Genomic DNA, 23415 nt, shown 5'->3' with positions numbered 1-23415 from the left:
ATACATTTTTTTTCCTCGATGAAAAGTTTCAAATACAAAAATAAAAAAACTTGCACAAAAATAAGTTACAGTATACTGAAAACTTTCAAGAAACACTCTTCAGTAGGAGAGAATGCAGTCATTTACAGGTGATTCTGAATGACTCTTATATAGATTGCGACAAACTCCATATCAAGAGTAGTTTGCGTATATGAACAAACAAATGAAGATAGTATATAAAGGTAATAGAGAAGTAGCCATGAATTTACTTTAAGAAATAGTAGTTTTCTGGATGAATTACTGCAGTTACTGCATGTGAGGGTTGCCAAATAAAATTTTGGCATAGTTTGAATTATGGTCAGGGGTAGCACCAACCCAGGGGAAAAAATGTCCTCGAGTATAGAAGTTGTATTTCTTATTTCCAATTTTTAACATTTTAACTGCTACAGAAGAATGCTGAAGATTAGATGGGTAGATCACATAACTAATGAGGAAGTATTGAATAGGATTGGGGAGAAGAGAAATTTGTGGCACAACTTGACCAGAAGAAGGGATCGGTTGGTAGGACATGTTCTGAGGCATCAAGGGATCACCAATTTAGTATTGGAGGGCAGCGTGGAGGGTAAAAATCGTAGGGGGAGACCAAGAGATGAATACACTAAGCAGATTCAGAAGGATGTAGGTTGCAGTAGGTACTGGGAGATGAAGAAGCTCGCACAGGATAGAGTAGCATGGAGAGCTGCATCAAACCAGTCTCGGGACTGAAGACCACAACAACAACAACATTTTAACCGTATGTTGTGAGAGAGTGAATGCTTTTTTCTACATCTCAAGATGGACTCTGTTTGATAGCTTAGCCTACTTTAAATTTTCTTTTATATGTGCCTATATACTGCTCCTCATCTCCAATATTTAGTGATTATCAATCTATCCTGTTTCATATTACTATTATTCCATCCTGGATTTTAAACTGTTTAACTATTGCCAATGTTACTTTCATGCACGTTTAACTCACTGTTGATCCTCTAACAATGTATGCCTCAATAAGTGCCAGATGACAAATCCAAAGATCTCCAGTTCTAGCCCCAGTCAATCCTACGACTTTTCTTCTCTCGCCACTTCTTTCACCTCTGGCAATGATTTGCTAATGTGAAACATGCCATGTTGCAGCGAGGTTTAGAGTTCCCATCAGAGCGTTAGTCCCATGTAACTGGCCGAGTAAGTTTGTTTAAAGGTCAGAGGAATGCAAGGGCGTACCACCTCCAATAGGATAATGCTTAGTAAAGTGCTAGAGTTTTCAAACCAATCCTAACATTGATGAAAGGTTTACATTACCTTGCCTCTAACAGTGAAAATTAGTTCCAATGAACAATACAAGCTTTCACACAAGGAAATTTTATTTAAAGAAAGATTTTTAGAAAAATGGACAGTTATGTCTGCTCTGAAGTAAGATCTTGTCTTAATTTTTAATAATTCTTCCAATAACATAACAACATACATTTAAATAACTACCATACATGAAGCACACCATCAAATAGCAGATTCTGCAAGTCAGCTTATAACACTACAGCACAGTACTGCATACTTAGCAGATTAAAACAGTGGAAACTCTACATCGGAATATCAACAATATAGGAAAAAAATAGACCGCTATTCACTGTAAAGATGACATGTTGAGTTGCAGACAGGCACAATGAAAAAACTGTTACACATTTAGCTTTCAGCCAAAGCCTTCTTTAGAAAAGGGCGGGCGCGGGCGCACGCGCACCACACACACACACACACACACACACACACACACACACACACAACACAAGCAAGCATATCTCATACACACGACCAGCATCTCTAGCAGTCTAGCAGTTTAGTCTGAGCTGCCAGAGAGGCAGTCGTGTGCATAAGGTGTGCTTGTTTGTGTGAATGAATGTGAGTGTGCTTCCTTTTCTGAAAAAAGCTTTGGGTGAAAGCTAAATCCGTAATAGCCTTTACGTTCTGGCTGTCTGCAACTCAACATGTCATCTTTATGGTGAGCAGCAATCTATCTTTTTCCTATATTGCTGATACTTACCACATTATTTCTTATTAAATTTTTGAAGTTATTCTTTGAACACAAATTCATATATTTCGATATTTTGTTGTCAATGCTAACTTTAAAGTAATCTAACTGTAAACTATTGAAAATAATGTTGCAAAGGTTGTAGGAAGTGAATTGGCAATGCCAAAGTCTTTGCAGTATAAGGTGCATTCAAAAAGAAAAGAGCTGGAGGCATAATGTTAGATGTATTGATCCTGGCTGTTGAGACACTTGTTCCACTGCGACACAAGGCAATGAATGGCTGTCTCATAAAATTCCCGGGGCTGCAATGTTAACCAGTTCCGCTTGTACAGCTGGATGTCTTTGTCCGAGGTGAATCGTTTGCCCCCTCAAAGCCTTTTTAAGGGGACCATAAATGGCATAATCACAGGAAGAGAACTCTGGACCGTATGGAGGGTGGCCGAGAGCCTCGCATTCGAATTTCTGCAGGGGTGCCGTGACTGTGTAGGCCGTATGAGGCTTTGCATTGTTGTGGAGCAGAATGACTCCAAGGGTGAGACTACCTGGTCATTTTGACTTGATCACTTGGCGAAGGGTGGTCAAGGTTTGTGAGTAACGCTGGGCATTCACTGTTGTCCCATGCTGCAGGAAGTGAATCAGAAGGTGGCCATCTAGGTCAAAGAACGTCAGCATAAGGGCAAATGATCCACCTCGGAAAATGTCGTCCAGCAGTCAGCAGTACGTGCGGAACTGGTTAACATCGCAGCCCCGGGGATTTTATGAGACAGCCATTCACTGCCTTGCGCCACAGTGGAACAAGTGTCTCCAGGGTCAATACTTCTAACATACAGGTACTGGTTTCTGTAATTATGCCCCTGGCATGTTTCTTTTTGAACACCCCTTATATGTAACAACCAAAGTTTATCTGACTGGCTCTAACATCTGTGGTATGCGAGAGTGCAAGTAAGGAGTTACAAGTTAACAGTGGACCAGGTCAAATATAAAAAGTGCCTGCAAGTGTGTGTGAAAGGAAGTACATACAGTGTGGTGAATGGGATATATGGGATATGTGGCTAGGTGGTGGTGATATAACAAGCAGGTAGTTGTATGGGCCACATTACTACGAGTATTCAAGGGAACGTTTTACGAGGATTATTGGAAGAAGTTTACTGTGTAACCAAATACATTAAAAAAATTGCTCATAACTGGAAGAAGAGCCTGTTGCCTAATAACTGTTACTGCCAAACCATTATTTTGCACCAGCAGCAGCTCTTCCTCAAATTAAGACTGTGCCATTTCAGACATATAAAATGTATAAGACCTACCAGTGCATTACAATCTGTTTATTGAGTAATACAGTATTGCTGTAAACTTTAATCCTCATCCAGTGTTAATGATTCTTCCACATCATTACTAGTATTTGTAAAATGACTCAGTGTTCATTAAAAAATGACGATCATTCCACTTGGGACCTGTGGAATGGTACATTAGCTTATTTGTTTTAGTTGTAAATATTTGTCATGTATTGTTGTTTTTCTGACATGTTCCACATCCTGGAGGACCTCCTCACTACGGATCAATTGGAATGAAAGTAAATCTAATCTAATCTAAACTACCAACAGACGGATCCTATCATTACAGTAGCCAAATGTCACATTACTGAGAAAGACTAGCATATTAAATTATTGAAAGAGCCAGAAAGGAGAATTTAAATTTTGCTATTCCAACAAAAAGATGAGTAATAATAGTTAGCTAATGGTATTATTTCAACATTGTAATTTAACTGCATTCAATATCCATTTGAAATGAAATCTTATTGAAGATCAGAAACTATTATGTGACAAAGTAAAGGTTTATACTCTCTTTTAAAAGTGATTTAATTCTGTTGATTTGTTGTGTGATCTTGGCTTTCGTATTTTCAGTGTTGGCTTATTTAATTTCTGCTAATTGTGACATCATTTTGAAATTAAACAGGGCAGCAACCATTTTACTTCATTAAACAACTACTGTTTCAGAAAAATTTCCATTTCCTAGATAATAACAAATACATTAACTGATAAAATTAATTGATGTACATAATTACACATTCTGTTTCCAATCATTACTAATGCAGTACATTTCTTTATCATTATAACAATCAGTAGTATACTTGTCTGCATTCTGTCGGTGCACATTCCTCACAATCAATAACTTATCTGGACTTTAGGTAAAACACGTCATTTATATACTGTAGGACTGAAGTTACATGTTGATTAGTTGTAAACTGAGTTTTTATTTTTGGAAGTTGGAACAGAAAGTAATTCATGTACTAAAGTTACTTATACTACTTTGAAAAAATTGTACCCATCTGTGGTGATGAGTTTAAGGAATGATTACCACAGTTATAAAATTTTATGTCCTGCATGAAACACATTTCTTAAAATAAGCTTAACAGCCTGTGAACCTATAAGAAGCATCACAGACTAACAAGAGGCGGTCACAATGTTGGGATCATAAATTTACTTCAGCCTTTGTACAGCATTAGTAGGCCATACACAACATAATGTGCAAGTAGTAATGTGAAATAATCTGGCAATTCTGAGAAAATTGCAAGAGAAGTTTTACGCTTCTATTATGTAACTTATGGATCTGTGCGAAGGTGCAGGCCTTAAGAATTCATTCTGGTGAAGTGGTTAGCGTTTGTGTGTTGCAAGACGGTCACAGATGAGGCAATTGTTCAAATTCTGCTAACACTTACTTTTTAATCTATATTTTTTTCATTACTGGTCACAGTGTTTAAATTACTTTTGTAACAGAAGCATACATCCTGTGATATTAAAAAAATTTGCACTTATGCTACCGTATTTACTCGAATCTAAGCCGCACTCGAATCTAAGCCGCACCTGAAAAATGAGACTCGAAATCAAGGAAAAAAAATTTTCCCAAATCTAAGCCGCACCTGAAATTTGAGACTCTAAATTCAAGGGGAGAGAAAAGTTTTAGGTCCCACCTCCAAATCGAAACAAAGTTCGTCTAATTTTAATATGAGACACAATTTAGGTCGAATGAATGATGATACAGCTGCAGTAGTTTGGTTCGAGTCGTAAGCTTAGCAGTTAAGTAAGGTTTACCAGGTAGCCATTGCTATGCGTCTGGCGCTCCGTCCGTATTTATACGGGTACCCTTCCTTTTCACGTGCTTCGTCTGGTTTGAATTGATTGCTTATTTTTCTTTGATCTGATAAGCGCCGTTTTCTTTGTTATAGGTGTTTACGTCACTCTAAGCTGAAAATGCATTACTGTACTGTGTCATGCATTGTTTGTCGTATTCTGATTGTGCGTGTTTATGGCCTGTCGCCGCTCGCGGGATGGCCTGCTTTTGTGCGCGCTACCGCCGCTTACAAATAAAAAATAGAGAGGAATCTTCTCATTAGCAAAACATTTGTTGTTACTTACACTATTGCTTTCTTTGATAATGATCAACAAGAATCAAATAATAGACTGCGTATGATAGATGATGATCTGAATGAAATTTTAACTAAAATTTTTCTCCGTTCCAAAATCTTTGCAGGCGGCTTTTTAGTTCATTACATTCTGCACAGAAATTAGAGTCATCTTAGATTTAAAAATCTAGTCAATTGCCGTGCTTCATTTCTGACTGTATCACTATTAGGCATAAGAATAATACGAATATAAACATTACATGATATGTATATTCTTCCGCGTTTGCTGTTGTCTCACTGTAGTTTCGTAGTTTATTAGGCAGACAGGATTTAAATGAGATAGTAGCAAACACGAAACAATACATGGCAAAATGTTTATATTCGTATTATTCTTATGGTGAAGAGAATACTGCATGTGATTCACAATTCATAAAAGTTCCTATTAGCAACCATCTCTTCTCACAGGTAGGAAAAAATTCAGAACGCAGAGTAGGCCATATTGACAAACATCCCAAACAGTCTTGCCAGTCGCATTTTTATAGTACATTGAAATGCAGCTACATCCGAAGATGAACAATACGGAATTTGTATTTACTTCGTTGGATAATGTACCAAAATGCAGTGGTCAAAACTCGGGGCGGAGGAAAAAGGCTCGTCTTCAACCCTTTTTTTTTTTTAAATTTATTTACTGACGCAGAGGTTTTGGTGCCAGTATTTATCTTTGTGCCTACAAATCATGCCTTTGTAGCGCTACATATATTCGACGGCAGAAGTTAGTTGTGGCGGCACCCACCAACATTTTTCAGAACTCCCGCTTGCTTTGCACTCGATTCTAAGCCGCAGGCAGTATTTTGGATTACAAAAACCGGAAAAAAAGTGCGGCTTAGATTCGAGTAAATACGGTATTCGTTCTTGCTACATTAGCAACGTCTCACCGCTACACAGGTTAACTGCAAAGTGAGGCCTGCCTCTGTGTTTGTGGGTCGAAGTGTCGAGGTGCAAAGTAGTTCCAAGTACCTTACCAGACAGCACGTACAAGGGATTTCACAAATCACGACAGGCATAAATTTCCAGCAAAACTAAATGTTTCTTCATTTACTTGTCGATAGTTACAGATATGTTTGTTCTAGTAATTAAATTTAACTGAAAATAGTAAGTAATCAAATAACATGAAAATCACCAAAACTTCACGCAAATACACGTGGCCTTACGTTACCTCTCAAAAGTCATATAAGTTAAATATGACCAGTGACGAGAAAAATAGATTCATAATTAAGTTGAAGCAGGACTAACCGTCACCGCATACAGGTTCATCTTATGAAACTCTAACACTAATCATTTGACCATCATGAATTCTAACGTCCGGCACCTTCGCACATGTACCTCAGGTACATAGTAGATGCGTAAAACTTTTCTGGTGATTTTCTCACAATTGCCAGAATTGTGCACCTTACTACTTGCGGATTATGTAGTTTTAATGACCTACTAAAGGTGTACAAAGTTCGAAGTAAATCCGTGAGCCCAGCGTTGTGACCTCCCCTTGTAAGTGTAACAACAACTGAACACTCATTTAATAATAATAATAATAATAATAATAATAATAATAACAATTTGTATTTACTAATTATTTTATCAGAGAATTCCACATCCACTTCTACAGTGCTACTCTGCAAGTCACACTTAAGTGCCAGGCAGAGGGTTCATCAACCCACCTTCATGATAATTGTCTATTATTCCGCTCTCAAACAGTGTGAAGAAGAAGAAGAAAAAAAAAAAAAAAAAAAAAAAAAATGAACACCTATATCTTTCCATGTCAGCTCTTGTTCCGCTTGTTTTATTATGATGATCACTTCAACCTACGTAGGCTGGCACATCAATATATTTTCGCATTCAGAGGAGAAAGTTGGAGATTGAAATCTTTTACGAAAATCCCATCGCAATGAAAAATGCCTTTATTTTAACAATGTCCACCCAAAATCCTGTACCATGCCCGTGAAACACCCTCCCCTATTCCTCGATAATACAAAATGTGCTGCCCTTCTTTGAACATTCTCAATGTACTCTGATGATCCTATCTGATAAGCATCCCACAATGCGCAGCAGTACTCCAAATGAGACGTGTAGGCAGTCTCTTTACCAGGTCTGTTGCATTTTCGAAGTGTTCTGCCCATAAAACAAAGTCTTCGGTTCACCTTCCCCACAACATTTTCTGTGTGTTCTTTCCAATTTAAGTTGCTTGTAATTGTAATTCCTGAGTATTTAGTTGAACTTGTTGCCTTTGGCTCCGATCAATTTACCATGTAATGGAAGTTTAACAGATTCCTTTTAGCACTCATGTGGAGGACCTTCCACTTTTCATTACTTAGGTCAAAATGCCAATTTTCGCACAATACCGATATCTTTCCTAAATTGTTTTGCAATCTGTTTTGATCTTCTGATGTCTTTACTAGACCCCAGAGTTCTCCACACACTCCATTCCCCCAGTGGTACTATTCCCACGTAGCCCTCAGATGAACCTCAGGTATTAGTGTTCAGAAATCATAGGAGTAAACATCAATGATAATGAAAGAGTGAATGAGGCCTGCTCAGGTACCCTAATGGTTCAGATGATTTCTCAGGATAAACAGGATGTGTGGACTCAACTTGTGGTTTGGCACTGGTTTTCAGTTGTCAGTGTGCATTTGACTGTTGAGAGTGGAAAATCCAGGACGGAATGTAATAATATCATGAAAACGAAAGCTGCTACTCACTATAATGTGGAGATGTTGAGTCGCAGATAGACACAACAAAAAGACTGTCACAAATAAGGCCTCAGTCAAAAATTGGCAACAATCAATCAATCAATCTCTCTCTCTCTCTCTCTCTCTCTCTCTCTCTCTCTCAAATGCAACTCACCCACACATGACTGCAGTCTCAGGAAACTGGCGCCACACTGCGAGCACCAGCTCCAGTGCATAATGGGAGTGGGGACTGTGTGCGCGTAAGGAGGAGGCTGGGTCGGAGAGGGGGAGGGATAGTAGGATGGGGGTGGCAGACAGTGAAGTGCTGCAGGTTAGACGGAGGGCAGGCGAAAGGTGGTTGTGGGGGGGGGGGGGGGGCGTAGCAGAAAAGGAGGAGAGAAGTAAGATGAACGACTGGGTGCAATGGTGGAATGAGCACTGTGTAGTGCCGGAACGGGAACAGGGAAGGGGCTGGATGGGTGAGGACAATGTCTAACGAGGGTTGAAGCCAGGAGAGTTACAGGAACGTAGAATATGTTGCACAGAAAGTTCCCACCTGCGCAATTCAGAAAAGCTGGTGTTGGTGGGAAGGATCCATATGGCACAGGCTGTGAAGTAGTCATTGAAATGAAGGCTGTCATGTTTGGCACCATGCTCAGCAACAGGGTGGTCCACTTGTTTCTTGGCCACAGTTTGTGGGTGGCCATTCATGCGGACAGATAGCTTGTTGGTTGTCATGCTCACATAGAATGTAGCACAGTGCTTGCAGCTTAGCTTGTAGATCACATGACTGGTTTCACAGGTAGCCCTGCCTGTGATGAGATAGGTGATGTTAGTGACCGGACTGGAGTAGGTGGTGGTGGTGGTGGTGGTGGTGGTAGTATGTATGTATGCATGCGACAGGTCTTGCATCTACGTCTATTACAGGGGTACGAGCCATGAGATAAGGGGTTGGGCACAGGGGTTGTGTAGGGATGGACGAGTATATTATGTAGATTTGGTGGCAGCGGAACACCACTGTGGGGTGGGAGGGGTCAGACCGATAGTGGACAGGACATTTCTCATTTCAGGGCACGACGAGAGGTAGTCTAAACCCTGGCGGAGAATGTAATTCAGTTGCTCCAGTCCTGGGTGGTACCGAGTTATGAAGGGAACGCTCCTCTGTGATCAGACGGTGGGACTTTGGGAGGTGGTGCGAGTCTGGAAAGATAAGGCATGGGAGGATAATTACGATCTTTGAAGGCTTCAGTGAGATCCTTGGGATATTTTGAGAGGGACCACTCGTCACTGCAGATGTGATGACCATGGGTGGCTAGGCTGTATGGAAGGAACTTCTTGGTATGGAATGGGTGGCAGCTACCAAAGTGGAGGTATTGCTAGTGGTTAGTAGGTTTGATGTGGACGGAGGTACTGAGGTAGCCATCTTTGAGGTGAAGGTCAATATCTAGGAAGGTAGCTTGTCGCATTGAGTAGGACTAGGTGAAGCAAATGGGGGAGAAGTTGAGGTTCTGGAGGAATGTGGATACGGTGTCCTCACCCTCGATCCAGATTGCAAAGATGTTATCAATGAATCTGAACCAGGTTAGGGATTTAGAATTCTGGATGTTTCGGAAGGATTCCTCTAAATGACCCCATGAATAGGTTGGCACAGGATGGTGCTACCGTGTGTCCATAGCCATAAACCAGATTTGTTTGCAGGTAATCCCTTCAAAGGAGAAGTAATTGTGGGTGAGGATACAGTTGGTCATGGCAACTAGGAAGGTGGTGGTTGGTTTGGAATCCATTGGGTGTTGGGAAAGGTAGTGTTCAACAGCAGTAAGGCCATGGGCACTGGGGATGTTTGTGTAAAGGGAGGTGGCATCAACAGTGACAAGCAGGGCACCGTGTGGTAAATGGATACCAACAGTGGAGAGCTGGTGGAGGAAACTGTTGGTATCTTTTATATAGGAAGGTAGGTTCTGGGTAATAGGTTGAAGGTGTTGGTCTATGAGAGCAGAGATTCCCTCAGTGGGGGCACAGTAACCAGCCACGATGGGGCATCCTAGGTTGTTGGGTTTATGGACTTTAGGGAGCATGCAGAAGGTAGGAGTGCGGGGAATGGTAGGGGTGAGCAAAGAGATGGGACTCCTGGAAGAGTTTTTGGGATGGGCCTAAGGATTTGAGGAGTGACTGGAGATCCTGCTGGATTTCTGGAATGTGGTCACTGAGGCAAAGTTTGTAGGTGGAAGTATCTGACAACTGGCAGAGTCCTTCTGCCAGGTAATCCTTGTGTTTCAAAACAACAGTGGTGGAGCCTTTGTCCAAAGGTAGGATCATGAGGATCAGTTTTTAGATGGTGGACTGTGGTTCTTTCTGTGCATGTAAAGTTAGCTTGCATGTTGAGGGATTTAGGGAATGATAGTGAGGCATGGTTCAAGGTTAAGAAATTCCGGAATGTTAACAGGGGGTGTTTTGGGGGCAGTGGGGGTGGATCACGGTTAGGTGGAGGACGGAACTGTGTTAGGCAGGGTTCAACATTCATCTTTGGTCGAGTCTGATGGGTAGGGTTGGTGGCGAAAAACTGTAGGGACCAGGAGAAGGAGAGAAGGTCTTTAACAAGTCCTGTATGACTTAATTTGGGAGCAGGGCAGAAGGTGAGGTCTTTGGAAAAGACTGATACCGGGTGATCAAAAAGTCAGTATAAATTTGAAAACTGAATAAATCAAGGAATAATGTAGATAGAGGGGTGCAAATTGACACACATGCTTGGAATGACATGGGGTTTTATTAGAACCAAAAAATTACAAAAGTTCACACAATGTCCGACAGATGGCGCTTCATCTGATCAGAATAGCAATAATTAGCATAACAAAGTACGACAAAGCAAAGATGATGTTATTTACAGGAAATGCTCAATATGTCCACCATCATTCTTCAACAATAGCTGTAGTCGAGGAATAATGTTGTGAACAGCAATGTAAAGCATGTCCGGAGTTATTGTGAGGCATTGGCGTCGGATGTTGTCTTTCAGCATCCCTAGAGGTGTCGGTCGATCACGATACACTTGCGACTTCAGGAAACCCCAAAGCCAATAATCGCACGGACTGATGTCTGGGGACCTGGGAGGCCAAGCATGACGAAAGTGGCGGCTGAGCACATGATCATCACCAAACGACGCGCTCAAGAGATCTTTCACGCGTCCAACAATTTTTTTTGGTTCTACTAAAACCCCATGTTGTTCCAAGCATGTGTGTCAATTTTTTCCTCTCTATCTACATTATTCTGTGGTTTATTATTAAGTTTTCAAATTTATACTGACTTTTTGATCACCCGGTATTTCTGTGGGGCTAAGGCTTCTGGAGCAAAGGTTCATGGCTGTGTTATGGGTCCGTTTATATTTTCGATATCTAAAAGAATGAATGATCACATGCTAATAAAATGAGCTTCAAATGTTTCTTGGGACAAGAAATTAACCAGAAACTGGATTCAAAGATGAGCAGGAAGAAATGCTTTTACAACCAAGTGTTGAGATTAGAAGGATTCCAAGGTACACGTGGTAAGAACAGATGTGAAGTAGTCTAAAGGGAAAACTACAAATGAGAAGGGTCTGAATTCAGCACATGGGCAATTAGGTGGCCATTACGGAAAAAAGGGAAAAATGTTTCACAACATAAATACGTTTTGCTACTTTGACTCAGTTCCAAATATTGTGCTCAAAGAGCAATAGCATTGCACACTTGCAAACAATTTAATACCGTGTCCACTTAAATGAGTTGTATGCTATTAATTTTGAAGCTATTTGGCAATGCTTTGGATACATAATTGTAATATATGGTTTTATTGTGTCAATGATTATGATAGCAACAACAGTCACAAATATTGAGTTTTAAATAAAAAAAAAACATATTCAACGAGTGTAGTTTTGAACTGTAGCTTAGGGAAGCTTCATATGAAGTATTAACAGCTACGTTAATAGTCATATAAAAGCTGTCAAATTTATTTTGAAAAACAGCATTAATGGGGAATTTAATTATTATTATTTTTTAAATATATGAATCTTCCACACAATGTGACACAAAACATTTGGATATAGCTTTTATGAAAACATACCTTGCCTTCGCTTCCTTCCCATCAGGCAAGTAGAGTTTCAATGTAGCTACTATACAGCCGTGCGTCACTGGAAAACAAAAATTTGTAATTATTGCCATCAATTTAAAATCTACAGTAACAATTACATACATAATTGACATAGTAGACTCCTACAAAATTAAAAATGCTCACGATACTAAAAAATTCGATAGGAAGACTAGGACTGTTTGCAGATTCTTAGTGACTGGACAAAAATTATGGAAACACACATCTCCCATCCCTAGGTCTGTGTAGTGCATTGACTTGGTATGGCAGTGATTCAGTAAGTGAACAGATGAGTTATTTGACCATTCCATTTCATTTCAAAACATGGACAGTTACCAGATACATGTAGGTGAACAGTCTTTACCATTAACAAATCTCTTAAGTACATAACTATACTGTGTCACAAAATCTGTTCAAACTCATTTAAAATTTCAGGTAATGTGTGTCAAATCAACTTTGGTCACTACTTGTCCTACGACTGGAACCACTATACTGCTGAAATATCACATACCTTTGGGTGTAAAGGAACATCATGGAGAAGTGAAAAATGCCTCTGATGCAGCCTTTCTAGATGAGGATCATTAACTGACTGTATTAGCAAACTGAATTGAGTCAACACATGGACAAATCCCACAAACGCACATTTCCATGAGCTGCGGAATCACTGCCTGCCATGTTGTGGCCTCAAAACAGGGATTCTCCAGTTCCTCTACTAGTAAACACAAACCAGTCTTTTGAATGGACATCCAATAGTTCCCACATTAAATTCTAATGTTACATTAAACAATGAGGCTCATTGATTGCTTCAGACAATTCTTATCAGTTGGTCAAGTAGTAGTGGTTAATCATGAAAGATTACAATACTTTCAATGTTGTCCTCCCTTACGCAACTTAGTGTATCTTCACTGCATGTGTCTAAATAATAATACCTAAAAAGTAGGCAAGTCACTGGACGGTGATATGTATACTTATACCACTTTACTACGGCCACCCTCTCTCTTCTATCTGATCGATAAAATGCTCATTCATCATTATAAATAATCTGGAGGGCATGTTTTACATTTCTTCTTTTATTTATTTTCTTCAGTCTCCTTACATCTCACATTTCTGTTACTGCATGAATATTTCCTTATCAATATTGTCACAGTATATCTCAATATATTTAGTCTCTCCATTTTTCATTTTCTTTTGCTATTGTTCTGTTCCGATGGAAGCTAATTGTATTTATCAGAGCAATTCAATAATCACTAGTCTTGTAGGTTTTCAGGCCTTCCCAGCGCGGCACTGTCATTTTGGAATATACGGTTTTCTGCTGGTAATTTCGATTGAGACACTTGCGATCTTTATCAGGTGCTCCCTGATGCTGAATCCAGTGTACAGCAGGTCCAGCATTTATGCTGACTTGGGGCTAGGCGCACTGTCATCAGTCTAAGCTGTGCCATGCACTCTGCCCAAGGTACATGCCAGTCTGTAGCAGCATCCGTAGTATTTTCTAGCCATAGCTGTTCCAACTGCTGTGTACGTACACTTCAGCTTTTGTCAGTTAATAATTTTGTCATTTGACATCCTCTTCCAGCTCTAAGTTGTACTGGGTGTTCAATCTTCTGTCAGATGTCATTTAAGCTTTCCTGTGGACTATGCTGCTCTACTACCATAACCAGGCACGTCAGGTACTCCGTCTGATGTCCACACCTGCTGGAGGTGGCTATCTCACTATTTTGTGGATACTGGTATTCAAATTGCAACTTGTTCTTGAAGTGGCTGTCCTCGGGTACTTGATAAGCTCTCTGAAGTACCAGTATCTGTGTCCCCTGCATTGGTTGGGTTGAGTTATTTGCTCTGTCAACATTTTCAAAGTTATTCCCCCAGAGTTTGGACATTGTCTCCTTTGTGACTTTTGGTGATTGAGTGCCGGATTCCAGGAGCTATGCTGACACCTTGTGCCATGGTTGATAATATTCTGTGTGACCTTTATTTAAATGGCTCCTTTAAAAACGCTATTCCAATATCTGAGTATATGTGTCAGAATCTTGACATCACCGTAATTCTTCCAATCATTTAGTTCCAAACAATGTTCTTCTATACCTGAGTTGGAACATGTTTGAGTCTGGTGTGCCTTTGGTGCTCCTTACACTTGCTGTCAGTGATCAAAGTATCACACTAGTACAGTGAGGATCACTGGCAGAAAACCCAGTTTACCAAGATGATATCATTAGTCTTGTTTCAGATGCATAAATCAGTATTAGCACTGACTCATAATTTTATAGGTGCACATTTTTAACGCAGGACGTATTCATAGGAGACCTTGAAATAGTCACGTTTTTCCACCCTGATTGATTAATTTCTAATTCACCCTGTGCACTTGCATGTTCTCTTACTGCTCCATTTTAAAACTTTCACTTTCTGCCACAGATGAACACCAACACAATATTCTCTGTCAGATGCAATTCCATTATCTCTTGTTGCTTTCTCTCTTTCTATCATGCATCTTACCATTTCAATGAATGGCAGTGTGCTTTAAATGTGAATAACTGTAAACATTTCTGTAATCCTCAAATACAGTATTAACAGTATGCTGCTGGATACCATCCTGTCAAATGTCTATACATAATAAGGTCAGTTGCAGGCAAGGTGAGGATGACTTTGGTTTACTGTGAGAGTTAGGAGAATGTGTAATGCACCTATAAAGAAGGTAACATCCTAAAGATTTTTGTGGCCCATTCTGAAGTACTGCTTAAGTACTTGAGGCCCCCTGCAGGTTGTATTGAAAGAAAATATCGAAGCAATTTATGTACTGCTGGATTTCTGACTGATCACTTCAACCAGTACAACAATACCACAGAAATTCTGTGAGAACTTTAATGGGAATCCCTGGAAGAAATACAACATTCTTTAATGAAAATACTATTGAGAAAGTTTGGAGTGTCTGTGGTGTCACCGCCAGACACCACACTTGCTAGGTGGTAGCTTAAATCGGCCGCGGTCCATTAGTACATGTCGGACCCGCGTGTCGCCACTGTCAGGATCGCAGACCGAGCGCCACCACAAGGCAGGTCTCGAGAGACGTACTAGCACTCGCCCCAGTTGTACGACGACGTTGCTAGCGACTACACTGACGAAGCCTTCCTCTCATTTGCCGAGAGACAGTTAGAATAGCCTTCAGCTAAGTCCATGTCTACGACCTAGCAAGGCGCCATTAGCCTTAGATAGCTTGTATCTAAAGAGTCTCACTTGTATCGCCACAATCTCCAGATGTCTCATCAAGAACGATGTATACAAGGATGTATTAAAAGTTAAGTATTCAAGGAGCTACGTACTTTTCTTTATAACATTCATTACGTATCCTGTTTCAGACCTCACTCCATCCTTCGTGAGTTTGCGCGTGCATCTTGGCCGCCTCTTTCAATTAGTGTGCGTAGTGTTGGCAAGTCTGCCGACACTACAGTGTCAACGTCTGAAGGACAGAACATCAATTCTACGGTTTCCTACATAAATCTAACTTGAGGACCACACAGATAAGACAGATTTGGGCTTGTACAGAGCTGTACAGGTAGTTATCATTCCCTCCTCCTTCCATTCACAAGTAGAAGAGGAATGGGAATGACAAGCAATGGTGCAAAGTGTCATTGAACATATACTATAAATGTTCCAAATAAGTCTTCTGCTTTTTACCAGTAATTGGAGGCAGTAACAGAGCTACTTAGAGCAGTATTGTAAATATTCCTGGACATCTGTAGGATGCTTTCTGAAATCATCTTGTGAATCTCTGAATATAGCTCCACTCACATGGTTGTCATTAACATTCCTTCTTTTTTGTTTAATGATTCTACTAAGTCTGCTGAATTATGCTTCAAATTTTCCGAATATGATTTTGAAATGCCCTTTCGTAAGAATTTTGACCAGCACCAAACATAATGGCACCTGTCGCACACTCAGCTTCTTCTTAGTCTAAACTTCATTCCAGATATTACACAGCCAGTCGTATGAGATGCTTACCATCTCAAGACACTCAGAAATCTTACAGTAACAGTATTCTATCATAACCATTTCTATATATTAATCAATTAGACATCTGTAACATACAAAATTTGCATTGATCTTCCTATACATTTAAATTCACTTATCCAGTATGCAGTTTTACGAGGAGGTGCAGCCCACTACATTTTTATCTATGCTTGAGTGCACTTTTTATTTAATAAATGTTTTATCATTTCATGACAATCATCTCTATCCACTATGACATCATTCACTTCATCCATCAAGCTGGAAACCCAACCACTTATTCGCCAGTTGCAGTACCATACTTAAAACAGTATTACTCTGCAAAATGTTGATGACATGCATCACTATTTTGTAAGTTAAGTACAGGGATTCGAGTGCTGACATGCCATTAAGATCTTTGTGGAGACATGAGAATCTGAAGAAATGGGGAATTACAGCCTGTCCTGATAGAAAGAAAACATGTATAAAGTGGTACGTGAAAATATTTGGAAGAGAATTGTATATTTCAGTGCACAATATATTTATCGTTTGTCGAACATTTGACTAAGCAACGAAAGCTGCACATGTAAATTAAAAGCTGTCTCTCTTAACAGAACTGCTGGAAACTAATGACAAGAGACAGTACTGTATGATGGTTTTGAAGAGTGTCTCAAAATATACCACACTAAAAATTTATTTTAAGTGGTTATGTAGATTTTAGATGTAATAGAGGGCTATTCTGAACAATTCTTGAAAATTTCGTTCATTTCTGATAGATTTCTTGTATTAAAAATATTTACATAACATGATGCATTCCTGTACCAGCCAGCCACATATAGTACTGCCAGGTGGCTAGGTGCAAACATGTTAACCAATGGTTTGCAGGCTTAAAAGAGATTTGGCAGCAAATACTCAGTGTATATGCATAGACATCTTGTTTAAACATCTACAAGAGTCCCACCTTCTACCAGTCATGCCCCTTAATACAATTACTAGACTAAAATCCACCCCCATAACACTGGAAGGCGAGATTTCATCAATTGGCGAAGTATAGATTCTTGTAGTACTCCAATTATCAGATGTTGGATATTCAATGTCTGAACTACAATAGTGTGTGCAGCTCCTCCCCCCAATCGTAACGAATAGTGAGAATGTTCCAAACTTAGTTTAAAGAAGCACTCATCAATATTTGCGCAGTCACAAAATATGTATTTCAATGCGTGATGCAGCAGGATGTAGTGAATTGACAGTGAAATAAATATATGGAGAACAGTTTGTAACAGGTGTTATCCCAACATTAAGAAATTTCTTGTAGTAAATAAAAACATGTTGGAAACTGGATTCTTCATGTCACAGAAAGCTGGCAAAGATTTGCAGCAAAGAAGTGTTTGCACAATACAATATGAGGAAACTGTGTTCGATCCTGTGAGAAAATATTAATCAAAAAGCACCCATTAAATTCCCCATGAAATGCCAACTTCAAAAGACAGAAAGTCTAGAGTACGGGTGGAACAACAACCACACTCTCTTCACATACAACGTATGCAACTAGTAAGGCCAAACACTGAATTAAGTCGTAATGTTTAGTATTTTATCCATCTTGAGCGACTTACTTATTTACTCGAATCTAAGCCGCACCTGAAAAATTAGACTCAAAATAAAGGGGGAGGGGAGGGGGGGCGGGGAATATTCCCAAATCTAAGCCGCACCTGAAATTTGAGAATCGAAATTCAAGGTGAGAGAAAAGTTTTAGATCGCACCTCCAAATCAAAACAAAGTTGATCCATTGTAACATGAGACCAATTTAGGTCGAATGGATGAATATACAGCTACAGTAGTTTGATTCGATCCATAAGCTTAGCGGTTAAGCTTTACCAGGTCGGATTTTCGTAGTAGAATTTTAGTGATGACTTCAAATATAGAGTGTGTTGTTGTCGTCTTCAGTCCGTTGACTAGTTTGATGCAGCTCTCCACGCTTTTCTATCCTGTGCAATGCAGAGTACAACACTTATAAAATAAGAATGAAAATAATATAGAAATTAAACGCAGAAATTTAAAACAAAATTTCATTAGGTTTGTAATACATCTTATACTAGACGTTTAAAATATCAGTCATTATTCTGAATCATTATTACTCGATTCTTTGTTGCTCATTTCTTCCTACAGAGAATCGTCCTCCGTACCGTGTAGTGCATTGGATATCAAACATTTTTTAAATGCTTGTTGCCCAGTCTGATTTGGAACACACTTCCATGCGTCATAAATCCATTGGCACACTTGCGACAAACTTGCGCGTTTTACACGTCCTGTTGGTGCCAGTTGTCTGTTGCTTTTAGAAAGCCAGTCTGTGTATATGCATTTAAGTTTGTCTTTAAATGGTTTACTCAAACAGATGTCAAGTGGTTGCAGAATTGACGTCATTCCGCCTGGAATTAGTGCCAAGTCCATGTTGCTTTCCTCTAATTTTCGTTTTACTGCAGGTGTCGTATGGCCTGTGTAAGCATCTAATACCAACAGACAGTGTAAACCAAGCATTGCGCCAGGACGATGATTCCACACACGCCTAATCCATTCCAGCACTATGTCCTCCGAAAACCACCCAGTTTTGTTTGCTCATACAATTACAGTTTTTGGAAACATATCCGATTTCGGTAAAGTCTTTCACTCGAAAATGATGGACATCCACTGTTATTCACCCCCTGATGTAAGAACACTTATGTCTTTCTTTCCTTTGGTGTCAACCATATAATCCGATGGCATGTCAAAATATATGGGAGTTTGGTCAGCATTTCCTATCTGACCAAGAAGGTATTGCTTTTCTGTGCACCGCCTAGTTATGAAGGGCTGAAATTCCAGACGTTGTTCTCCATGATTTTTCAGCAGCTTCTGCACAACTGAAGTTCGCCTCCGAAGTGAAAAATCCCAGCGCTTCATAAACAGGTCAATCCAGCTGCGACTAGCCTTAAAATTTTCAAATTTTTGCTCTCTAGCAATTTCATGCACCTTAATTTTTAAAATTTCTACGTTCACAGACAGGAATTTCTGATGCTGTTCCTTGACAAATTCATTTAAAATCACTTCTAGTGCATGATATCGGCCACACTTGGGCCCACTAAATGCTTTCCTGCTACTTGAACATTCAAATAATTTGTCTCTCTGCAGTCGCCATCACCTGGTGTTGCTCTCATCAATCCCGTATCGCAGACTTGCAGTACAATTAGAACTTTGTTCCGCAAAAGAAATAACTCCCCTCTTGAATTTGGCACTATAATGAGAGTGCTTCATTATGGTTCACTAACACCAACAAGCACTTCACAAAATTCCACGAAGCAATAGGTGCCGCTACGTGAAATCTTAATGAGCCCCAGCGTATCAACTCGTGCAACAATCCTAAAGCCTTGTGCATTGCTGGTATTTTTGTGTAAAGAAATTTATTTTTGTTGGTACGAATATTTGAAAGGCTGCTACATTCGAAGATGAACCATATGGAATTTCTATTTACTTCGTTGGATAATGTATGAAAATGCATGGTTGAAACTTGGGGCGGAGAAAAAAGCTCATCTTCTACTTTTTTTAAATTTATTTACTGACACAGAGTTTTTGGTGACTATTTATCTTTGTGCCTGCAAAGCAAGCCTGTGTAGCGCTACATATATTTGACAGCAGAAGTTAGTTGTGGTGGTGCCTACCAACATATTTCAGAACTTCTGCTTACTTTGCACTCAAAACCGGAAAAAAGTGCGGCTTAGATTCGAGTAAATTTGGTAGTCATTTACAGTGAAATATAAGCAACCAATTGTGTAAAAGAAATTTAATTTCTTTACAAGTTTCGGGCACTTAGTGCCCTTCTTCAGAAGGTTATGTCCATTGCATTATATGTGAGTATCAATAATAAAGAGCATACAGCAAAATGTAGTTCACAGTTTTATGCAGACACTTAACTATATGAGCATGGCATTTTGCTGCATGCACTTTATTACTGACACTCACAATGTGACAGGCACAACCTTCTGAAGAAGGGCACTTTGTGCCCGAAACCAGACAGAAATTAAATTTCGTTTATGCAGCTGGTTGCTTATTATTTCATTATATTCAGTTGTAAATTTACACTGACATTGTGACCACTCCCCACACAAGACAGAATATTGCCTGCTGGTGTTGCAGGCACAAGACACGGTAAGAAAATTATGTAAGTGGAGCTAAGATAAATAAGCAATCAATCTAATGATACTGGCTGCAAATGAGGGAAACCACTGATATATGCCACTTTGAAAAAGGGCAGATTGTTAGGGACCAGTGCCTAGGAGCAAGAATCTTGGAAAAAGTGAAGCTGGTTGGCTGTGTGTGCTACTGTCAGGAGAGCATCTAAGGAAAGTAGTTTAAAGCCAGTGTAAGCACGAGCAGGTAATAAGGTGTTGGAAATTCACACCTCATTACAGAACATAAGAGTTCAGAGGCTTCCCTGGTCTGCAAAGGACAGGCAGCAGGTCTGTCAACAAAGTACAATGTTAGTCCAGGCACTAGTGTTTTGGAGAACACCGTTCAGCCCATTTGTTGAACATAAGACACATCAAGCTAACGACACCTACATGTTTCCACGCCAAGCCAACGACTTCATCAACTACAACTGCAGTGGACCATGTATCAATGGAAACTGGGCACCTGATCACATTTCTTGTAACACCAGATCAATGGTCATGTCTGGATACACCATCATCCACACGGACAGCTACTCCGAAACACACCGTGCCCCACAGCAGCATGCCAGTGGAGATATTATGCTATGGGAGAGATTCACCAGGGTTTTCATGGGACCTGTAGTTGTAACCAAAGGCAACTTGACAGTTACAGGCTGTGTGAATTTTACTGTCGACCACCAGTATCAAGAAGATTAACTGTCCGTGTCACATGGATAGAAATGTGGTGCAGTGGTTTAAGGAGCATGATAATAAACTCACACTGATGTCTTGGTCCCTTAATTTGCCTGATCTGAAACTGATGGAACACACTGGCATAGACATCTAGTGCCACAGACATCCAGAAACTTAGCAAGGACTTGCTGAATTTATGCTATGCAGTATCACTGCTGTGTTGTTTTCCAGAAGTGGCTCAACATGCTCTTAAGCAACTGGTTATAATGATTTGCCTTGTCAGTGTGAGTTGTTGTTTGCCCCTGTATACAGAACCCTTCAAAGTTATCTGACATAATACAACGCAATACAGTACAGTACAAAGCAGACAATTTCAAATGTTTATTCAGCAGCAAGAAAAATTATATATTACCTTTAAAATGTAATTTTGAAAGTATACTTCAAAGTCATGAATGAAACACACTCAACAGTCATGCTTTCGATTTCAACAAATCTCTTTACACAAAGTGTGTGCGATATGTCTGGTCATCATTTACCTTTTGCTGGCACTGGTAAGACCTTAAACAATTAGCATTATCAACAGTAACATGAGCTGGTACAGCTGTGATATGATACAACCTAATTTGTATCTGAATGTAGTCTTCCAAGAAAGTATGGAGACAGCACACTGTCTAGCCAATAATAAAATTTTCTACAAAAATGATTATACACTCACCCTTACGGGCATTCTCCATCACATCAACACCAAACTGTACAATGTCACCAGAACAAACTTCACGGGGTGGAGATTCATCAGCACTCTTACTTAAACGTTGGTTATTGACAAAAGTCCCGTTGCTACTTTTTGTGTCTTGCAGGTAAAACTGGAAAAAAAGTAATGGCTATATACACTCTTGAAACAATTGCATTATTTACTCTGTCTACACAAACACAAAATTTTTGCAAGAATTGACCCATTTCCATTAGACACTTTCCTTTTTTTAGAAGTTCACAATAAATGACCATAAAACTAAGGAAAGTAAACCATTAATAATTATGAGTATGGAAAAAGGAAATCATTTACAAATCTCATAAATTGTCTATCTTCCAGCTGATGCTGAAGTAATCACCCACAAGCCTCACATGCTTGTAATAGCAATATGGACAGTAGAAGAAGATTGTTGAAAGTATTTGAAGGAACTAGATATTTGTGTATCATCACGTTAGTATAGATAATACTGAATTTGGTGAAACTGATCATGTATGAGAAATTTCAAATTAAATGGATAACAAAAAAACATACGTTGCTTCATAAATGCAGTGCAATTCATACATTACATACAGTCACATGAAAATATTCTCCGACTTTTTTATGTTCCGAAAATGATTGAACTGTTACTTTCTGCAATGCAGATAAGACAAAAAAATGAAAAATGGTACTTATATGAAGCTGTAGATACCTAACAATGACCAACTTTAACACAATTTCTGCTGCCACAGACACTATGAAGAGAACTGTTAACCACTTATAACTCTAGAGGGATGTATATATGTGAATGTTCAGCTTATCCATAACAATATTCAGATACTAGACAACAATAGTTTATCACCAGTCAGAGATGACATTTATGGAACAAATGTGCATCACCTCATAGTCCAGTATGAGAATGAGGAGTTCCACTGGGCAAAGCCATGAGTGAGCACATCAAAGATTTATTGTTTATTTGGTTCATCAAATCCTACACTTACAAGATATAGAAGGATATTGGACAAACAAATTTTTAGAACAAAATTCAATTTACGATATAAGATATAAATTTTAAACTCTAAATTATACAGCACTGCTAAATAGACTGGCTTGTGAGAGAGAATTCACTAATAAACTGAGCACAGCACAGTTCATCAGATGACATTTTCAGTTAAAGCACGATACACTGTACACTAAAAGAACAATAACTGCTAGAACAAATTGGATTTTATGTAGTAATCAACAAAATGAAAAGTGTGTGTAAATGACTTTTTTTTTACCTTATTCCTAAATGTGTTTCTATTTTCCCTAACTGATGGGGTAGTTTAGTCTAAAGTACACTGCCAATACTTCTTGCATCAAGTAAACTTTCAGTCTTTATTCTAAAGCACATTGCTCATATTTCTTGCACCAAGTAAACTTTCTGTCAGTCTCTGACTATTGAGGCAAATGTCCGCACTGGAGCAAGTATTATGATCATGAATGGGCTAAAAAAAACACAAATTCTTTTTAACAAAAGTCACAGTTTCTAAGGTATAAATGCAGAGAACAGGCAGGATTCTCAGTTC

The 23415-nt window shown here is 39.3% G+C and overlaps 1 protein-coding gene across 3 annotated transcripts in view; it reads right to left on the bottom strand.

Moving 5' to 3' along the window:
• The window catches only part of LOC126248029 (sarcolemmal membrane-associated protein-like), a 330102-nt gene that overhangs the window by 201773 nt on the left and 104914 nt on the right, over positions 1-23415 (bottom strand). For all 3 annotated transcript variants that reach the window (XR_007545401.1, XM_049948630.1, XM_049948631.1), the window contains exons 4-5: positions 21836-21983; positions 12245-12311 (exon numbers count right to left, since the gene is read on the bottom strand). Coding sequence is in view for 2 of the 3 variants with exons in the window: in XM_049948630.1 (XP_049804587.1) it covers positions 12245-12311; positions 21836-21983 (215 nt within the window). In the remaining variant the exon portion in view is untranslated. The remainder of the gene's footprint in view (positions 1-12244; positions 12312-21835; positions 21984-23415) is intronic.

Source organism: Schistocerca nitens, chromosome 3 (assembly GCF_023898315.1).
Source record: "Schistocerca nitens isolate TAMUIC-IGC-003100 chromosome 3, iqSchNite1.1, whole genome shotgun sequence".
Classification (NCBI taxonomy): Eukaryota; Metazoa; Arthropoda; class Insecta; order Orthoptera; family Acrididae; genus Schistocerca; species Schistocerca nitens.
This window is presented reverse-complemented; position numbering and strand designations above follow the sequence as displayed.